This window comes from Jaculus jaculus, chromosome 1 (assembly GCF_020740685.1).
Source record: "Jaculus jaculus isolate mJacJac1 chromosome 1, mJacJac1.mat.Y.cur, whole genome shotgun sequence".
In the NCBI taxonomy this organism is placed as follows: domain Eukaryota; kingdom Metazoa; phylum Chordata; class Mammalia; order Rodentia; family Dipodidae; genus Jaculus; species Jaculus jaculus.
In genome coordinates this window covers 299,384,905-299,405,859 of record NC_059102.1, presented here as the reverse complement: position 1 = coordinate 299,405,859, position 20,955 = coordinate 299,384,905, and the positions used below count along the sequence as shown (strand labels likewise).

Below are 20,955 nucleotides of genomic sequence, written 5' to 3'. Positions count from 1 at the left end.
TCTCACTCTGACTTAGACTCACTGTTCTTGCTCTTAATTAGAATTACGGCAATCATGACCTATTTCTTAGGCTTTTCTTAAAATAACAATTAAAGTGATTACATTGTGCTTTGCATTTTTATAAGGTCAGCTATAAGCCACAATTAATAATGTAGTTTTTAGGGCTGGAGAGATGGCTTAGTGATTATGTTGCTTGCCTGTAAAACCGAAGGACCCAGGTTCCATCAACAGGACCCACATAAAGCCAGATGCATAAGGAGGTGCATGCATTTGGAGTTTGTTTGCATTGGCTAGGGGCCCTGGCTTGCCCATTCTCACTTTTTCTCTATCTGCCTGCCTGCCCTTCCCTCCCTCTTTCTCTCTCTCTCTTCCAAATAAATAAAATGTAGCTTTGACAAAACATATATGGAAATGACTGAGGGTTTGTTTTTATAAGAAAAGTGTAGAAGTCTGTGGAATGGAAGTCTTTCATAGGCAGGCAGACACACACACACACACACACACACACACACACACACACACACACACACACAATGTCTGTTTATGTCTTTCTTCCCCTGTGATTCATATTTGAGTAGCAGCAGGGGTTAAAATAGTTAAAGTTTATATGAAATAGAAGTAGGAAACAAAATTAAGGTAAACAAAAATATAGCATTAGATCAGCATACTCCTAAAGAAAATAAGACTAGATCATAGAACCAAAATTATTATGGGATTAAAAATAAAAACTTTACAAAGAAGCAGGTAATGGGGTACACATTTATACAGTACACAATGTTATACATGTATATAAAAATGTCATAAAAGGGCCCATTATTTCATGTGCTTACTAAAAAATTTTCTTTTTTAAAAAAAGAAAAAAAATGTTATTTAACTTACGGAAACTTGAGAAGGAAATCAGGAGACCAAAAAGAGTGCCAAAGAATATGTATATATCCATACATTCATATGTATACATGTGTGACAGTGTGTATACATGTATGTCTTCTATGTAAACTAAATTACACATAACACCTATGTACATAGCTATAAATAGAAAGTAGGTAGAGTGCAAAATGATTTCATCACTGTCATATAGTAAGTAATAGAATGAAACTGTGCCCTTCTCATTTTTTTATCTGTGCCATTATCTGATATAGCATTCAAACTATGAATTTTTTAATTGATCAATCTTGACATGATGCCCCAGAAACTGAGAAGGTGTACAGTGTGTTAGGTCATCATTCCAATAATGAAACATTGTTAACCTACCTTCCATTTTTGGAATGGAGAAAAATACCCAGAAAGTAGTCTGATTTTTCAAACATTGTCGAATGGACTGTTATTGTCTATTATCTCATCAGACTTAATAGAAAATTAGCTTAGTAGAATTATTCTATTTATTATTATTCTTTATTTTAAAATGAAATTCCAAAATAAGACATGAACAAAGGGCTTTATGGAAATAAAAACTTTCTTTTATCAATGTGAGATATTTCTATTATGATGAGCTATGATATTGACATGTATGTGTTAGAGTTCTGTCTTCACCAACTAAAATTTACCTCATTTTTGTACTTTAAAAGTTTCTATTTTAATTCACAGTGACATTGAAATAAGATCATTATTTTCTAGCCTAAAAGATGGGCCAGATTTTAAAATTGTATATAAAAAATACTTCTTAAAACACACAGAAAGCAGCACACATCCCACCCCACCCCCACCCTTGGGATACAGAAAATGAATTACCTAGCTCAGTAATTCCCACTGCTTCTCCTGAAGTAGATTGTCTGTACCCAATGCTAATGAAAGAGATACTGGTGAGTGAGGAAGGAAAAGGGCTATTGTTTAGTGATCTCTAGCAAAAGAAAGCAGGCGGGAATGAGTTTGATTGGCATTGGCTCTTGCTTTTCTGCATTCCAAACTGTCTGAGGCACAGGGTGAGAGCAAAAAGGGAGAAGAGAGCGCATGAGCAAACACAAGAAGTACAGTACACGAAGTGTTTTGAGTTTCTGACTGGCATTCTGTAAAGATCATGTTAGCAACACCCAGAAACTTCACAGAATGCAGATCTCAGGTAAGAATTGCTGGAAATCAATGTTGATATATAATTAGAGGAATGCGTGTTATTACACAAATGTACTAGCTATTTACATATGTGAGTAGTGGTTTTACAGAAATCCTGTGTAGAGACTATCTGCATTCCAATACGAAATTCAACACAGGAATAGCCATCTGAGATTCAAATAGTGACCTTACAAACATTAGCACTACAGCATTTGCTTGTTCTTTTATTAATGTTACATGAAGTTGCTTCTTACTCTACATTGGCCTGAAAATTCTTCATGGGATATCAAGATACCTGGGAACTGGTAAAGCTCATGTTTGAGGGAGTTAGTATGTACTTACCAGCAACAAGATTTTGACGGTGCTGCTTAAATCTCTTTAGTACTTACAAATTGTGTCATTCGGAAAGTTGAACAGGTTGGATCCATAAACAACAGTAAGAGAATTCGTATGACAAGCAAGCTTGTTCTTTTTGCAAATGTTGACTTTTAATATCTTCTGCCAATAAGTGACAATTTAGAATTTTTAACTGAATGACTTGTTGAAAGTTAAACCTGGAAGGAAGAGTTAGAGATTATATCTACAGCCTAGTCTTTTCCCCTTCAGAGAGCACATTAAAGTATTAAGGGGTTAGTTAGTATCTGCTCAAGGAAAAACATCTTTCCTAATTCTCAGTTGAATGTTTTTTTACATGGTACCAGTTATGTTTAAACTTTATATTTTATCTACACTAGATTTGCTGACCTCAAGAATGATGAATTATTACATAGATCGAATACATTTTAAACAAATTAAAATATTAAGGGGACAAATATTGAAGATTAGGTATTATCAAGTCATTACTGATACATAGTCTTGAATAAAAGCAGTAATAAAACATATTTACTAGAGAAAACTGGCTTTTAGTTAAGGAAATTATTAGTTTTTATACTGCTTTAATAAATGTATGAAATTAAAACTTTAAAATTGTTTTGAATTTCTTCTATACTTTTAAGACTTAGAAATATACTGAATAAGTTATTAAGACTTTTCCTATATAAAAATATCCATTTTTATACTTTTATCTCTTTTACTTAAAGCAATTTTTTACTCATATTCACTTCTTTCCTGTGTTGATTTCAATTATTTGGACCAACTGGGTTTTTTTGCTGTTTGTATAATCGAAGTCCAATGGTGTTTCTTTGCATCTGTGTTCTCTGTTACTGCACCTCCTGAAATATGTGTTAGAGGATAACTTAAGTAGATGATCTTGAGAATTACAGCAGACAATGAACATCTGTCTTCATACAATTTCATTTGTTTCTAAGAAGGTTGCTGCTCTCTTTTTTTTTTTTTTTTGAGACTTATTGTGGTAATGAGAGAAGCCACTCCTATTCTAGTGCATTAAAGAGTCAAGAGGATCCCTCATGGCTCTTTACAATGCCTGGGAACAAATTAGCTTGATTTTGTTGCAGGGATGTTGTCCTTTGAATTACAACCTTACCTGCTCATTCCAGTGTGTGGCTAGATCTTTGTAAGTGAAGTACTAGTACAAGTCTGTGGGAGATAGGCAGGAAGTTGTAAGCAATAGTTTCATTATTGCTCTGGGCTATCTCAGAAAACAAATTGCAAAGTGAATTCTCTACCAGTAAGAAACAAGAGACTGTGTTCCTGGAAAATCCATTACTAAAGCATACTCTTTACAAGAGTAGTGATGTCTGTGAAAATGAAGACATAATGGTCTCCAATTTAGTCGTATTTTTGTTTTATTACATAGAGCTTAGATTTTATCCTGCCTTGAACATGGAAAAGCATGGCTGTATGTATTCTGGAGCATCTATACATTGCATGATAATGAGGGAGATGAAGATGGACCTTTGGACTGTCTGTGTCTCGATGTCAGGAACAATCAGAAAACATCCCTTGCTATCACTTAAGTTGAAACTGTCTTATTAGCATAATCATTGTAATACCAACCAACCTAATGATTAAGTTGCACTACTCTGCATTATAAAGAAAGTATATGGGCTGGAGAGATGGCTTAGCGGTTAAGCGCTTGCCTGTGAAGCCTAAGGACCCTGGTTCGAGGCTCGGTTCCCCAGGTCCCACGTTAGCCAGATGCACAAGGGGGCGCACGCGTCTGGAGTTCGTTTGCAGAGGCTGGAAGCCCTGGCGCGCCCATTCTCTCTCTCTCCCTCTACCTGTCTTTCTCTCTGTGTCTGTCGCTCTCAAATAAATAAATAAATTTTAAAAAAAATAAATAAAAAATAAAAAAAAAGAAAGTATATACTTAATGGAAACATGTTCATTTTCTAAATATGAATGATTGTGCAGATACATACTTTCTAGGATGGAGAATAGTAATAAAGTATCCATTTTGTGATGAAAGACAGATTTTTGTTTTTGGCAGTGGCGGGGGGGAATGGTATCCAAGATAGGGTCTCACTCTAGCACAGGCTGACCTGGAGTTCACTGTGTAGTCTCAGGATGACCTCAAATGCACAGTGATCCTCCTACCTCTGCCTCCCCAGTGCTGGGATAAAAGGCCTGTGCCACCACACCCAGCCCAAAAGGCAGATTTTTTTTTTTTTTTTTTTTTTTTTTTTTCCGAAATAAGGTCTCACTCTGGTTCAGGCTGACCTGGAATTCACTATGTAGTCTCAGGGTGGCCTTGAACTCTATGAGATCCTCCTACCTCTGCCTTCTGAATGCTGGGATTAAAGGCATGCGCACCGGCAAGGCAGATTTTTAAATGGGAATAGAGTGAAATGAGTAGCTTGAAAAAGAGACACCTTGGGCTAGAGAGATGGCTCAGCAGCTAAGGCACTTGCTTGCAATGCCCAGCAACTCAGGTTTGATTCCCCAGTACCCACATAAAGCCAGATGCACAAAGTGGTGCATGCCTCTGGAGGTTTTTTTGTTTTTTTTTTTTTGCAGTGGCTAGAGGCCCTGGTGTGCCTATTCTCTCCCTCCCTCCCCCGCCCCATTCTTGCAAACAAATATTTTCTAAAAAGAAAGAGAGAAGAGAAACACTAATGTATATAAAACCATTTGATCAGGGTTTTCTAGAATGTTGGCCCATTTTAACTACTCATGATTTTTTTTCCCACTAGTTTTTTTCCCACTAGATTTCTTTTTGATCTGTGAACTACATATATCTATGTAAATGAGATTTATATATTAAATTTCCAAAGATGGTAAAGGCACCCTGCAATAAGTATTTAGCTATAGTTGATCAAAACTTTGAGTCTTTCAAAGGAACTATTTTTCCTTTTCTATTACAATTTTCTTTCTACTTCTCAGGTAAAAGTCTCTTGTGTGTTCCAGTTAAATCCCTAGAAATGAAGTCTCTTCAAATAAAAGTGAAGGCATATCACCAAGGGCACAGGTTTGGATGAGCATGTAAAACTTTTTTTTTTGTTATGTTTTGTTTTTTCGAGGGAGGGTTTCACTGTAGTCCAGGCTGACATGGAATTCACTATCTAGTCTCAGGGTGGCCTTGAACTCATGGTGATCCTCCTACCTCTGCCTCCCATTGCTGGGATTAAAGGCGTGAGCCATCATGGCCTAGCTAACACTTTTGAGGTATCAAATTCTTATCCTTTCAAACCTGTGTTTCCTCTTCTGCGCAGGTCTTGACCTTTTTGTTTTTCTTCTTTTCTTTTATGCTGTCTCGTGCCTGTTCAGTTTAGTTATTTCCAGTCAGTTTTAATGAAAAATTGGTAACTACTACAAATTAATACTCCCCTGATTCTTACATTAAGTTGCATAAATGCTCTTAAAATATTTGACTTGTAAATATAGAATCATGGGGTTATTAGAGCCCATGTCTAATGAATAATTATTTAAAAACTGAGTCATGAAGCAGAATGAATTCTCTTATATCTGGAATTTTTCAAGTGTTGTTGACCCACTTCATATTTAATTGTGGAATCTACTTTTGTTTAAAGGCTTATACAGCTCCTCAGAATGTCTTCTTTGAACATACTTGAGAAGAGAAAATTCACTAGATCAGAAATTAAAATACCAAATGAGATTATTGTCTTCTCTGATATCCTCCTTTCCCATGCCCAGTCCCTGTTGTTAAAACGAAATGGGAATACTGTGAACTTAAACATGTGAATAGGAAACCCATAAGAATATTTGTCACTAACATGATTTATGGAAGGCTCATTTATGTCCTTTTTAGGTTACAGTGTTGTATGAGTAGATGTGTTGCTGAAACATACCTGGAAAACTTAGGTTTGTGTGTACACTTACTCTTTGAAGAAGACAACTACCTGGGTCTTCTAATCTGCTATCTGATTTTAAAAAGGAAGCAATTTAAGCTTCCAGGCCAAGTAGGTGTCATTCATACCAGGTGTCTCCTCCAGTAGCCAACCTGTTGGACAAGTTGTTAACTCTGATGTCTTAAATCCAATTTGAACAGTGATGGAGTAACTTTGTAAAGCATAATGATACTGCTGTACAATTGACTATTAATAGATACTGCCTTTAGCTTATATGAGGAATAATAAAAAACAATTTTTTTCTAAAATACTTCAAATGAAAAATGTGTGGTTGATCAGATTTCTGGTTCCTTTAATAAGAAAAAAAAAAAGGTAAGATGTTTGGATCCCTACTTTTATAGTAACTTTGATTACAAACACTCTGGAATTGTGTCAAGAAAAAAAAGGAAATGAAATTTAAAAAGAGCAGTGATGTGTCAAAGTGAATGCAAGAAAGCCACAAAAACATATGGGCTATTTGAAAACATAAAGGGAAGTAGATTTATTCAAAGGACAAGAAAAGATAGATGTTTATTAACAGAAGATAATCATCTCTTATGTGCCAAGAGCTAATTTCTAAGAATTTTTTTAGTATGTTAAAGAACACTCCTCATCAGCATTTTCTCAAAGTATGGAAAATTAAGCATGTGGTAAAGGAATTGCATATTTGGCATGCTTTTTTTCAAATGAATCTCTTCCATAACTGAAATAAGAGATTTTTAAATAATTCAAATATTTTCTTTATCTCGCATGAAGTTTGTTACTGACATGCTGAAATACCACTTGGGACCCTTTGTCTCTCTTTGAAGTTCAGTGAAATGGAACTGTATTTTCCTGAAATAATAAATGCTGGATTATTTATTTTATCAACAGCATTATTCTACTAGTAACTATTTGCACAACTATATCTGGTAAATTTTGAAATATGCTTTATTGTTTTAGTTTTATTCATTTCCTTTTCCTATAAAAACAATGCTCAGTAATCAACTTTTATAGAAAAATTTTCAAAAGAGGTAACCATTTTTATTTTTCTCCAAATAAATCTATGTTGTTCTAAGAGTTACTGCTATCATTACAAGAAATAAAAACTCGTCTTCCTTCCAAACACTTTTTACTATTTTCATTATTTTATTTTATTTATGCAGAAATTCTGTATTAGAATATAAAAGGAAGAATTCTAGTATAGCAGTTTCCTTCTGTACCTTAGTAGATTTGCTTAGGTCAAGCCTTGGTGACACTATTTTGTTTGGCTTTGCTTTGCATATGGCAAGGTATTTTAAACCGGAAGCCAGGTTTATCTGGGTCTCATTATAAAAGGAAAACCTAGCCGGTTATTCACTACCTTTTTTTTTTTTTTTTTTTGAGAAGCACATTCTGCTGTGAAGAAACTGCACAGTGTATTTGTCAATGAAATTTTAATTAATGAGAAATAACAAACCTGAAAGGTATGACTGTTTCATTACTACAACTTGTTGTGACTCAAGACAGCTTCCTAGTAGGTTTCTCCACTGTCAAACTTATATGGCTATTTTCATTTTACTTAGTTCTTTAATATTTAAAGGTAGTCTCTTCAGTCAAATATGTGTTCTAAGAGACTAGGAAGGGGCTAGAGAGATGGCTTAGCAGTTAAAACACTTGCCTGCAAAGCCTAAGGACCTACGTTCAATTCCCCAGAACCCACATAAGCCAGATGCACAAGGTGGTGCATGCATCTAGAGTTCGTTTACAGTGACCAGAGGTCCTGGCACACCCATTCTTTCTCTCTGTCTCTCCTTCCTCCCCTTCCTCCCTCTTCTCTCAAATAAGTAAATGAAATAAACTTTGGTTAAAGAAAATAGGAAGGATTTAAAGTGCTTTGGGTTTAGTCAAAGTAGTATTTGTGTTACAAATACATCAACAAATTAAAATGAAGCTAAAACTAAGTCTGTTCATAAATGTACACTTTATAATAAAACTGATGCTGCACAGTGGTAAATGAAAATATTGGCTTTTAATGAATGGAACTGGCTTAACTGTATATCAATATGAAAAATTAAAATGAAAGTGGATCCTGTCTTCTCATCTTACATAAAAATTAGTCCTATGTATATTGTAGACTATGTGTAAAAGATAAAGCAATACAATTTTTAGGATATTTCATAGCATCTTCGTGACCTTAAATAGAAAAATGTGTTAAAGCAATCTGAATGGTACTAATTATAAAATAAAAAGGTAATACATTTTACTATACTGATATTAATAACTTCTGTCCCAACAAAAGACACTGCTGAAAGAACAAGGAGGCAAATTACACAAACCAAAAAAAGTAACTGGGGCAGAATGTATCAAACATCCCAACAAATTAACAAGACAAAGTCTATTAGAAACATGGGCAGAAACATAACAGGCACGTCTCAAAAGAAGAAAAACAAATAATCACATATACTTGAAGAAGTGCTTAGTCTAATCAAGAACTTCCTAGTTAAAACTATAACAATATATCACCACGCAACTTTGGCAAAATTTAAAAACCTGATGTCAGAATTGACAAGTACATGAAGCAATGGGAACATGGCAAGTGGTAGTAAAAATTTAGAAAGCTGCTTTGGGAAATACTTTAGCATTGTTAGTAAACTGAAGATAATGCTGACTATACAAAAATGTGTTCTTATATATATGAGGTTACATGTGCAAGATTGAACACTTGCCCAAGTATGGCTCTAAACTGAATACAACTTTGAAAACATAATCACTAAGATAGAGGTTAAAATTAGATAGCCATGTAATGGAATACAGATATGAAAATGGACAAATTTGTGACACAGCATTAATAAATCTTAGAAGCATAATACTGAGTAAAAGAAGCCAAATTTAAAGTACATATTTTATTATACCATTTATATTAAATTAAAGAAAAGGAAACAAAAAAGCATACATTGAATGGTTCATATGGGGGTTCTAAACCTGATCTTAGAAGCAAAGATTGTTCACTTAAATCAAGGGCAGTGGTTATGGGATAGTAAGGAATTATAACCATTAAGAGCAGGGTAAGTTATTTAGGTACTTACAGACAGTGTTCTCAGTCTTGATAGAGTAATTTTATAGTTATTCTTTACCTTTTATTTTTTTATACTATTTCTGTAGGATATCATTTAAAAAGTAAAAGAATAGACAGAAAACATCTTTTTATTTTAGGAATATATTCTTTATACCCTTAAAAGCTTTATTTTATTCTGTTATACATGTATCTGTTCCATCCTGTTTGGACATTTTGAGCATTTTATGGTGTGTATGTGGTTTATGCATGTATGTGTGTAGATGTATGTGCCCCATGCAAAGGCCAGAAGAGGACATCTGGTGTCCTCTACTGCTCTTCTGCCCTATTTCCTTGTGACATGGTCTATCCCTGGAACTGAAGCTTATGCCATTTTTCAGTTAGACTGGCTGACCAGCTAGCTCCAGTGGTCTTCCTGTCTCTTCCCCTATCAGTGCTGAGTTACAGATGTTTGCTTCCATGCCTGGCTTTTTACAGGTGCTGGAGATTGTACTCAGATCCTCATGCTTGTCCAGCAAGGGTTCTTACCTCTGTAGCCATCTCCCCAGCCCCTGGCTTTTGTTTTTTAAATCATCAACTTTAGGTCATACATACTTATATTTGTAGTTGTGCTTATTTGTTGGTGCTGGTTTTTTTGTAGGATTGGTTCCTGGAAATAGAATCAAAAGATAATTTGCATTTCATATTTCTTTAGATGCTATTAAATACCTCCCAAATTTTTTCAGGTTATTTTTTTATTAGAAGCTTCTAACGTTTGTTATTCAGTCTGTGTCTCTGTTGTGTGGTTGTTTCCTCCTGGTTAGAGAGTGATCACTACTGTTTTGTAATCTTTTAAAATTATTTATTAGAGAGAATGGGCATGCCAGAGCCTTCAGACTCTGCAAATGAACTCCAGATGCATGCGCCACCATGTGCATCTGGCTTATGTGGGATCTAGAGAATTGAACCTGGGTCCTTAGGTTTCACAGGCAAGCGCCTTAAACACTAACCATCTCTGCACCCATCATTGCTCTTTTGAAACAGAAAATCTGTAGCCACTCTTAGGAGACCATCATAAGATTCGGCCCATTAACATTCCCACATGGAATGAGAGCGTATGCTAAAGAGTCTTGGGAGGCTAAGTGGGAGGGAGAACGTCTTTGGTGGGGGAGCTGTCTATATATTGCCCATGATTTTGTTAATAACCTAAATGAACTCTTTTTGGTTCACTAGCTAGAATTGGGTAGAATTGGTTTTTTTTTGTTGTTTTTTTTGGGTTTTTTTTTTTTTTGGCCTATAATTGCCCTTTCTGTCTGGAACTAAGAATTTGACTCCAGGGAATGTTGGGCTGTACTCTCCTTTCTATTGTCATTCTCAGGGATGCTTTAAGTTTAGATCTTTATCTGCATCCTATCTAGTTATATGAAGCAACATTTTCAATAACATAGTTGTCAGCTTTTTGGTTTTTTGAGGTAGGATTTCACTCTAGTCTAGGCTGACCTGGAATTCACTATGTATTCCTCAGGGTGGCCTCAAACTCACAATGATCCTCCCGCCTCTGCCTCCCGAGTGCTGGGATTAAAAGGTTTGCACCACCACGCCTGGCTTGTCAACATTTTTTATTGAATGAGTTATTCCTTCCACGCTGGTTTGAAGGGTGCAATTCATTATTCAGCTGTCTTTGTCTTTTCCCATATTCTTCTTCTGATCCATGAATCTGTTGTATTCTTTTTTTCAGAACCACAATATTTTAATAACTGTATATTTTGATATATTTCTCTTGATGCAGCAAGTTTCCTGTGCTTTTTTCTTTTAAAATATGTTTGGCCTTTTCCTCATGCATTTACTTTTCCAAATGAACTGTGATATCAATCTCTTCAACACAGCAAAAAATAAAAATAAAAAAAAATATGTTACAAATTGCCATTCCAGTAGGGATTAGAATGAGTGTATAGATTAATTGGAGCAAGACTAACATTCTTTATTGGTAGGGTTTCACTCTAGTCCAGGCTGACCTTCTACCTCTGCCTGGGATTAAAGGTGTGTACCACCGTGCTGGCTTTAACTTACTTTTTTTTTTTTTTAAAGTTTTTATTGATAACATCCAAACATCCATACAATATGCCATGATCATAGTCTACTCCCACCACCTTCCCTTTATCCCCTCTCATATGCCTTCTCCACTGAGTCCCTTCTTTCCAGCTAGTCCCTCTTCTATTTATTGCCCTCCCCCCAACCCCTGCTCTTTTGGTTTTTTGAGGTAGAGTATCATTCTAGCCCAGGTGACCTGGAATTCACTATGTAGTCTCAGGTTAGCCTTGAATTCACAGCGATCCTCTTTCCTCGGCCTCCCAAGTGCTGGGAGTAAAGGCATGCACCACTATGCCTATGCCTGGGCCTCTTCTATTTTTTATTAACAGTTTTTATGTAAGTACAAAACATATTTTAATCATAGTTGTCTCACCTCTCTCTGTCTTTCCCTACCCACTCACTCCTTCCTCTGCCCTATTCCTCCCTCCAGCTTGTCCCTCTACTATTTTATTGATTATGAACTATGAATTTTATTGTGTTACCCTGTTGGAGCTGGTCATATTTCAGTCAAGTTATACTCTTATTTCTCTCTCCTCCAGCCCCCAATCCAATGAGCACTCTCCTGAGTTATGATGTTCACTATGGGGTCATGAATGCATCAGTCAGTCTGTGGATGGGGCAGTACCTCAGGATACCCTTCCCATGCTGTGGCTCTTATAATCTTTCTGCCTGATCTTCCACACTGTTTCCTGAGCCTTGGATGTTATCCCACTGAGTGGGCCTTTTATCCAATCAGCAAGCTGTTGATTACCCAGATAGGCCATGTGCCACTATTGCACAGGTGTGTACATCCTGTCCATCTGGTTGAATTTGTAGCTTGCAGGGTCCCCTGCTTGTTCACACTATTGGTGATATTCCCCAACAGCTCACAAAGCACTTTCCAGCACTAGGACTAGCCAGCCAGGAGTTAAGTTGGCTTGCTTATAAGTTACAATATGATCTGTCAATGTCCTGTGTCCACATTCTATAGTACCTTCAGCAATAGGTCTTATCATTTAGCTCTGGCACGTAACCAAGTGCTTTGGAAATGGTCTACATTGCTTGGAGGACTTCATGGGTCTCCCTGACCAGCAGCTCACCATCACTTGTGTTATACTCAGGTTCACATTGCTGGTAGAAATCACCCAACCAAGAGCAGTGTGTGGGAAAAAGAGGTTTATTTTGGCCTACAGGCTCAAGAGCTAAGCTCCATTATGGCAGGGGAAAATGATGGCATGAGTAGAAGCTAGTCATCACCCCCTGGCCAACATAAGGTGGACAATAGCAACAGAAGAATGTGCCACACTGACAAGGGGAAACTGGCTATAATACCCATAAGCCTCCAGCAGGCATAAATTCCCAAATCTCCACCAGCTGGGAACCTAGCATTCAGAACACCTAAATTTATGGGGGACACCTGAATCAAACCACCACAGGGTGTAACCCAGTTCTGGCACTGGGATTTATCAGCCAGTTTCCATGGTTTTAGGGTTAAGCTCTCTACCCTTTATAGGACGCTTAGGCCTTGGTGATTCCTTCCCCACTTGACCCATTTTTTAACAGTTGTAACCTTAGTTTACTATCGAGGAGGAAGGTTTCTATAATACCAGCTCATGCTGTCATTGGTTGTTTTTTTTTTTTAATTTATTTATTTATTTATTTGAGAGCGACAGACACAGAGAGAAAGACAGATAGAGGGGGAGAGAGAGAATGGGCGCGCCAGGGCTTCCAGCCTCTGCAAACGAACTCCAGACGTGTGCGCCCCCTTGTGCATCTGGCTAACGTGGGACCTGGGGAACCGAGCCTCAAACCGGGGTCCTTAGGCTTCACAGGCAAGCGCTTAACCTCTAAGCCATCTCTCCAGCCCTGTCATTGGTTTTATATATACCCTACCTTCTCCCTTCCCCCATCTCTTCTAGACCCCTTAGTGTCCTACATTCTGTCTCTCAATTTTGCTTGAACTAAGAAATCATCAAACTAAGCAAGGTCACATGGGCTCATTAAGTGATGCCACATATCCTCTCTCATATGCAGTTCCTGACTTGGAAAAGATTTAGTTGATTGTAAATGGTAGTAAACATCAGGAGTATTGACATGGAACTAGAATGAAGCTAGGAGAGAGGGATACTCAGTAAGACTAACTTTCATAATTTGTAATTAGTTATTTTCTCATTGCTATAACCAATACATGATAAGAAGCAACTTAAGGATGGAAGAGTTTATTTGCGTTTACAGTTTGGGGTTACAGTTCATCATTGTGGGGAAAGCATGGCAACAAAACATGGAGCAGCTGCACACACTGTGGCCTCAGTCAGGAAGAAGAGAGTAATGAATTCTCAACTCTCTCCTTTTCATTCAGTTTAGAATCCCACCCCAGTGAATTATGCCACCCCAATTAAACTAATAAAAGAAATCCCTCACAGATATTCACAGAAATTTATTTCCAGGGTGATTCTAAATCCCATCAAATTGACAACTAGACATTAGTGATCACCTCTAAGTTTATATAAAGGGCACATTTTACATTCTTTTGGAGTATTTTTTTGTTTTTGTTTTTATATGTGTGGGGGGTTATATGCACATGTTTGTGCCCATGTGGTGCTCCATGCATGTGTTCACCTGTGGCACCGGGTACTTTCCTGCAGTGCTTGAGCAGAATGTTGAGTGTCCCACTCTACCCCTCCCTCCCTCCCTCCTTCCCTTCTTTCTCGTTTTTTTGTTTTTGTTTTCAAACTTGCTGTATCCCAGGCTGACCTGGAATTTGCTGTGTGGTCTCAGGATATCCTGAAACTCATGGTGATCCTCCTACCTTTGCCTCCTGAGTGCTGGGATTAAAAGTGTGCATCACCATGACCAGCATTCTCTGTTTCTTATCTGAGCCACAGTCTCTTACTAGTCCTGAAGCTTGCTGGGTGTTTTTTTTCTTTTTTTTCCTTGAGCCCTGGTGATTCTCAGATCTCTACTCCTCTACAGGCCTGGTATTATAGACGTAGGCATGCCCACACCCAGCTGTTTATGTGGATCCTGGGGATTGAACTCATTCAAATGGTCTCTTAGGCTTCCTCTAGCCTTCATGTTTACACAGGAAGTGCTTTGAACTGTTGAGTCATCTCTCCATCTTCATTTAGAACTTTTAAGCCAAGTATTACATTTTCATGTCTTTATCTATTGTTGTTGTAATTCATACCCGGGACTGTTATATTGCTTTTATACTGCTTGAATATCCCAAATAAATTTAGAGTTAGGAGTTGAGGGTTCATATTTGAACCTAATCTCATTGATGGGACTGTGGTTTGTTAAGAGTTTTGCTTTTGGTGTTTGTGCTGGTATGAGCATTATTGCATATCTTTTATAATTTGCAGGAACTTTCATTTTTGTATTCACATATAATTTAATGTCTGAGTTTATTGTAGCCTGTCTACTACCTTTAGTGTTAGAGATCTGAAATCCATGATTCAAAACTAGAAAGGATGGGTTCATTTTGGCTCACAGTTTGAGGACACAATCCATTACCATGAGGAAGGCATAGCAGTCATAGCATGAGGCAATTGATCACCTTGCATTTCTAATCTGGAAGCAGAGAGAAAAGAGTGCTGGTGCTCAGCACATATTCCCCTTTTGTTTCAGCCTAGGTCCCCAGCCCATGATTGATACCACCCAAATTTAGGGTGCATGTTCTTATTCAATTAACCCAGTCTCAAAATCCTCACAGACGTTTCCAGTGGTTTCTATCCTAGACATTTCTATATCCTCAATATCACCATCTAGGTTATGGTATTTACTGACAATTTTTCTTGGGTATATATGTGTTTGGGGGGGGTTATACATGTACCATTGTGTGTGTGTGTGTGTGTGTGTGTGTGTGTGTGTGTGTGTGTGTGTGTATAAAGGATAATTGTCTTTGAGTGATAGTCCTTGCCTTCTCCTTATTTGAGGCTAGCCACCTTCCTTCTCACTGGAGGCACATTGGAATTACAGACACCCACCAAAGTTTCCAGCTGCTAACATGGGTTTTGGAGATTCAGACTCAGGTATTCATGCTTGCATGGCAAGCACTTTATCATTTGAGCCATCTCATCAGCCCTTAATGATAATTCAGTGTTCTTTATCTTATAGATGCATCACTCTAACTGTGTCTTCACATGTTTTCCCTACATGGGTGCCTTTGACCAAATGTCATACTTTTATGAATATGTCAGTCATGGGATTATGGTCCACTAAACTGACCTCACTTTAGTTATATCTATAGTGGCCATATTTTCATAAAGACACATCCTGAAGTAATGGGCATTATTACTTCATTGTATAAATTTTTATGACATGTGATATAATCCATAATGATCAGAGTCCTTGGTTGGCCTTCGTTGCATTTTACCAGCAAGTCTACCCCTCAGCATTTTCACCAGGCTGTGCAAATCAGCCTCTTAGGGGCAGTGTGTGTGTGTGTGTGTGTGTGTGTGTGTGTGTGTGTGTGTGTGTGTGTAAATAAAATCGCATGGATAGATAGATAACCAAGAACACCAGAATCTGACATTTTAGACACTGACCTCTTGTTCCCCTACTTATAAGGACTGAGAATTGGAGGTAGCAGAAATAGCCCACCTCTTCAATAAGCTCTTAGAATTTATCTGGCTCCAGTTTTTCTTCTTTGTTTGAAATGAGGAAATGTTTAATCTATTTTCAGTTTATTTAAAATTTGAAGAGAGTAGAAAATGCCCTCCTCACCATTCTTTTTGGAAAAGGAAATAAAAGAATCATACCAGTCCTGGCCACATAATAAATAAGGAGTAGTTTATCATCACAATTCCTGAAATATAGTTGCTTCAAGTAATTTCTTTATTCTTCTTTTGTCCTGCCTTCTTACGTTATCACCATACTACTAACAAGGAAGTAAAATCTACTTACAAGTAGTAGACAGCTTAAAATATCTGAAGGAGAAAGATCGTAAGGATACTTTGTCGCCTTAAATCTGGAGAGACAGTCAAATCTGACAACAGTTAATTGAGCTGAGGTCATCACTCAGTAAATGTAGTGACTAAAAAAAATTTTTTTTACAAACATCCAGAAAACAAGCTTAGCATACTTTTTTTTTTTAATTTTTATTTATTTATTTGAGAGCAACAGACACAGAGAGAAAGACAGATAGAGGGGAGAGAGAGAATGGGCGCGCCAGGGCTTCCAGCCTCTGCAAATGAACTCCAGACGCGTGCGCCCCCTTGTGCATCTGGCTAATGTGGGACCTGGGGAACCGAGCCTCGAACCGGGGTCCTTAGGCTTCACAGGCAAGCACTTAACCACTAAGCCATCTCTCCAGCCCAAGCTTAGCATACTTTTAATTGCTTCAGTGCATGTGAGTTTAAAAGTTGGTGTTGGAGAGATGGCTTAATGGTTAAGGTGCTTGTCTGCAAAGTGTAAGGACCCAGGTTAGACTCTCCAGATCCCACATAAGCCAGATACACAAAGTTGAAGCAAGCGCAAGGTCACACATGTCCATGTCTACTAGTTGGCACAAGCATCTGGAGTTTGATTGCAGTGGCTGAGGCCCTGGAACACCAATTCTCTGTCTCTCCTCTGTGTGTGTGTGTGTCTCTCTCTAAAAACATAAATAAATAAAATGCAAGTTGCCTACCTGTCTTGCTTGTGTAAAACTATTAATGTTGATTTGAGATGGCAATTCAGTTTCTGTGATAACTAGTAGCTCAGTAATGACCAGTGTCACTACTGTATTGTGACTAGAATTATAAGGGCATTCTCTACTTCTGAAAGAAAGAATGCTACCATCATTTTAGTGTTTATCTGCAAGTCACATGGTGTGCCCCACATTTTCAGTTCTTCAAAAATGGGCCCATGCCAGGGTAGTGCTGAAGAAAGTTCAGGGTAGGTGAAACAATACAGAGTCCATGTCCTTATAAACCAATCATGCATATATGAGAGACATGAAGTTGTTTCATTGATAAAAGGATACCATCAAAGGGCTATAGACCATCTGCTTCCTGAGAATAATCTTTTTGTAATTCTTCTTTACGTTGCATCAGTGTTAGGTGCTCTATTGTTTTGTGATAAAAGTTCCTAAATAGATGAGAATGCAGTTCTGCAAAATGGTTCTTGCTATTCAAACTCCAGATCAAATAAAGCATATTTCACATATTGTCCATGCACCTGTTTTGTTTCAACTCTTAGATTAAAGTTCAGTTTACAACAGGTTCAAGTAATAAACACAGGAAAGTAAAGACTTGATGGTGTAGCCAGATGTGGTAGCACACACCTTTAATCCCAGGCAGAGGTAGGAGGATCACTATGAGGTTGAGGCCACCCTGAGACTACATAGTAAATTTCAGGTCAGCCTGGACTAGAGTGAAACTCTACCTCAAAATAATAAGAAGAAGAAAAAGAAGAAGAAGACTTGATGGTGGAATTTGTTGTTTTAATCAAGGATGTTTACTGGATACATCTTGGTGTGTAAACAATTTGGACATCAGGAAATATATTGAATTTCTTACAGTTGTAGTTTTTTTTTAATTGTTTTATTTATTTATTTGAGAGTGACAGACAGAGAAAGAGGCAGAGAGAGAATGGGTGTGCCAGGGCCTCCACCCACTGCAAATGAACTTAAGATGTGTGTGCCCCCTTGTGCATCTGGCTAACGTGGGACCTGGGGAATCGACCCTCGAACCAGGGTCCTTAGGCTTCACAGGCAAGCGCTTAACCACTAAGCCAACTCTATAGCCCACAATTGTAGTTTCAAATGTAAAAAGGAAGGTGTAAAAACAATTTGGGAATTGCCAAACAATTACAAGGATATTATATGTATGCTATATAACTATTATTACCCACTGGTCTTTTTACTGTGAACATGATATTTTGATTATATATGTGCATATGTATATATATAGTTTTATCTATCTATCTATCTATCTGACTGGCTAAATAGATAGAACTAAATTAACATATCCAGGGCTAGAGGGATGACTTGGTGGTTAAGGCATTTGCATACAAAGCCAAAGGACCCAGGTTCTATTCACCAGGACCCAGGTTAGCCAGATGCACAAGGTGGTGCATGCATCTGGGGATCATTTGCATTGGCTAGAGGCCCTGGCATGCCCATTCTCTCTCTCTCCCTCCCTCCCCCTTCCTACCTCCCTTCTTCTTTCTCTCTGTCAAATAAACAAATAAAATACTTAAATTAACATATCGATGATCTCATATCTTTCCCTCCTTCTCTTCTATTTCCAGACTATAATACAATATTAACTGTAATATTTATGTGGCACATTAAATTTTTTAACTTACTAATCCTTCTAAACTAGTGCCTTTGGACCTACATCTTTTGATTTCTCCTGCACATAATAACTACTATTCTGCTCTTTATTTTTATGGGCCTTATTTTGTTTGAGGTCATTATATTTTTTTCTTTCATTTGTATATGTGTGCGCATATGTGGACTTGTACAGGACAGGGCCTCTTATCACTGCAAAGGAATGGCTTGCACCATTTTTTGTGTTTAGTTTATGTGGATTGTGTCCTCTAGGTTGTTGTTATAACTGGTAGGCCTCTCTTTCTTAAGACAGAGTACTGTGTGTGTATGTGTGTGTGTGTGTGTGTGTGTGTGTGTGTTTTCCTTTATCCTTTGATTTGTCATCAGACACTTTTATTGTTTCCATATCATCGTTATTATGAATAATGCTGCCGTGAACATGGGAATACTTACTTGTTTAAGATTTTAAGATGGTGAGGTTTCCTTTTCTTTGAGTAGATACTAAAAGGAGAGACTTAAGTCATATGGTAGTTTAATATCACTTCAGAACCTCCATATTGCTTTCACAGTGGTTACATCAATTTGCATTCCCACCACCAGTATACAAGGGTGCCTTTTCTCTATAATCTCACCAACACTTGTTACTGTTTGTTGTTTTTTTTTTTTTTTTGATAAAAGGCATCTTAAAGGGAATGAAGTTATGTATCACTTTGGTTTTGATTTATATTTTTCTGATAATTAGTGATTTTTAACATTGTTTCATATACCTCTTGGTCATTTTTATGTCTTTTGAAGAATGTGCATTCAGATCCTTCACCTATTTCTTAATCAGGCTATTTCATTTTTTGCGGTAGTTATATGGTTATATTTTGGATATTAATCCCTTATCAGATTTTTAATTATTTATTTATTTGAGAGAGAAAGAGAGAGATAGAGGAAGAGGCAGAGAGGAGAGAATGGACATGCCAGGGCCTCCAGCCACTGCAAACAAACTCCAGGTGCATGTGCCCCCTTGTGCATCTGGCTTATGTGGGTCCTGGGGAATCGAACTGGGGTCATAAGGCTTTGCAGGAAAATGCCTTAACCACTAAGCCATTTCCCCAGCCCCCCCTTACCAGATTTTGATTCACAAATATTTTCTCCCAATTTGTAGACTGCTTTTTATGTTTTAAATTGTTTCCTTTGCCTGTGCCCATGTACTTTCATTAGACATCACATGTCCAAATTATATTTTTCCCTAAAGCCACCAGGTAATGGATTTTTCTTCCCCAAACATGTGTTCTATTGCCTTAAAGATACCACTTAAGATAGTGGATAAAAAGAGACATCCATTCCATTGTAAATTTAGCAGTGAAAAAAATTTTCAGACAGCCTCATTAAAGGTTTTTAAAGTCAAATATCCTGGCCAGACATGGAAAGTTGTATTTATTTGTTCATGTAACAGGTATATACCAAGTATTGTGCTAATACTTTTTGAAAACAAAGAGACTTCAAAATCTTCTATAGGTAGAAAGGAATAAAATAAATGGTCATATGCCACAAAGTTCATATTAATCTTTTCCTTCTTCTACATTAGATGCTATGATTTATGGCTTCTTGATTTTATGACTGACTCTTCAACTTTGTTCCCAATTTCCAAGACCCAGCACCTTCACTCCTTTTGTCAACTCAACCTTTCACCTGCCCTCTTTAAAATTTTGCACCTCATCATTATTCCCTCTACCCCCTCCCTGCTTTACTCTTCATTTTGCACTATTTACCATGTAACATAATATATGTACTTTTTAAGTCTTGGTTAGTGTTTACTACATTACCTAAAGACTTTAAATTCCCTGTGGGTTAAAATTTTGATTCTTGTTCAAAGCTTTATGTGCTCCAGTTCTTAAAATAGTGTTTGGTATATATTAGCACTAATACTGTTAAATGAATGAATCTAAAAATGTAAGTCTAGGCAGCTGAGATAAAATCATGAGTATCAAGTAATTGAATAGGGAACTGCATATTGCTTTATTATTGAGGAAAGTTTTATATAAGGGGGACTAATTCATGCTAACTTTTGATTGTTAGAGAATTCTACTTAGGTGCCTTGTTCACCAACTAAATTTACAGGGAAGGTTTGTAGAGTTGGATTATTGTCCTGGTCATTGTGACTCTACATCTTTTTCTTTGGTAAAATAAACCACTTAATATTGTTTTGTTTGTTGAGGTGAAAACTAATGGTATGGATCTTTAAATAAGTAATATATGAGATTCCTTAGTATTAAATTATCTTTGCTGCATGGATTTATAAACTCACTTACTGTAATCTTTTAGTATACATTTAT

At 37.1% G+C, this 20,955-nt stretch overlaps 1 protein-coding gene across 4 annotated transcripts in view; it reads left to right on the top strand.

The window, feature by feature from the left end:
- Positions 1-20,955, top strand: part of Rasal2 (RAS protein activator like 2) — a 328,009-nt gene that overhangs the window by 194,800 nt on the left and 112,254 nt on the right. Inside the window, exon 1 of one of the 4 annotated variants that reach the window (XM_045142449.1) lies at positions 1,965-2,056. The exons of the other annotated variants lie outside the window; for them this stretch is intronic. Coding sequence (XP_044998384.1) covers positions 2,044-2,056 — 13 coding nt within the window. The 5' untranslated portion in view covers positions 1,965-2,043. Of the gene's footprint in view, positions 1-1,964; positions 2,057-20,955 lie in introns of those variants that run through there. 4 annotated transcript variants of the gene reach the window in all.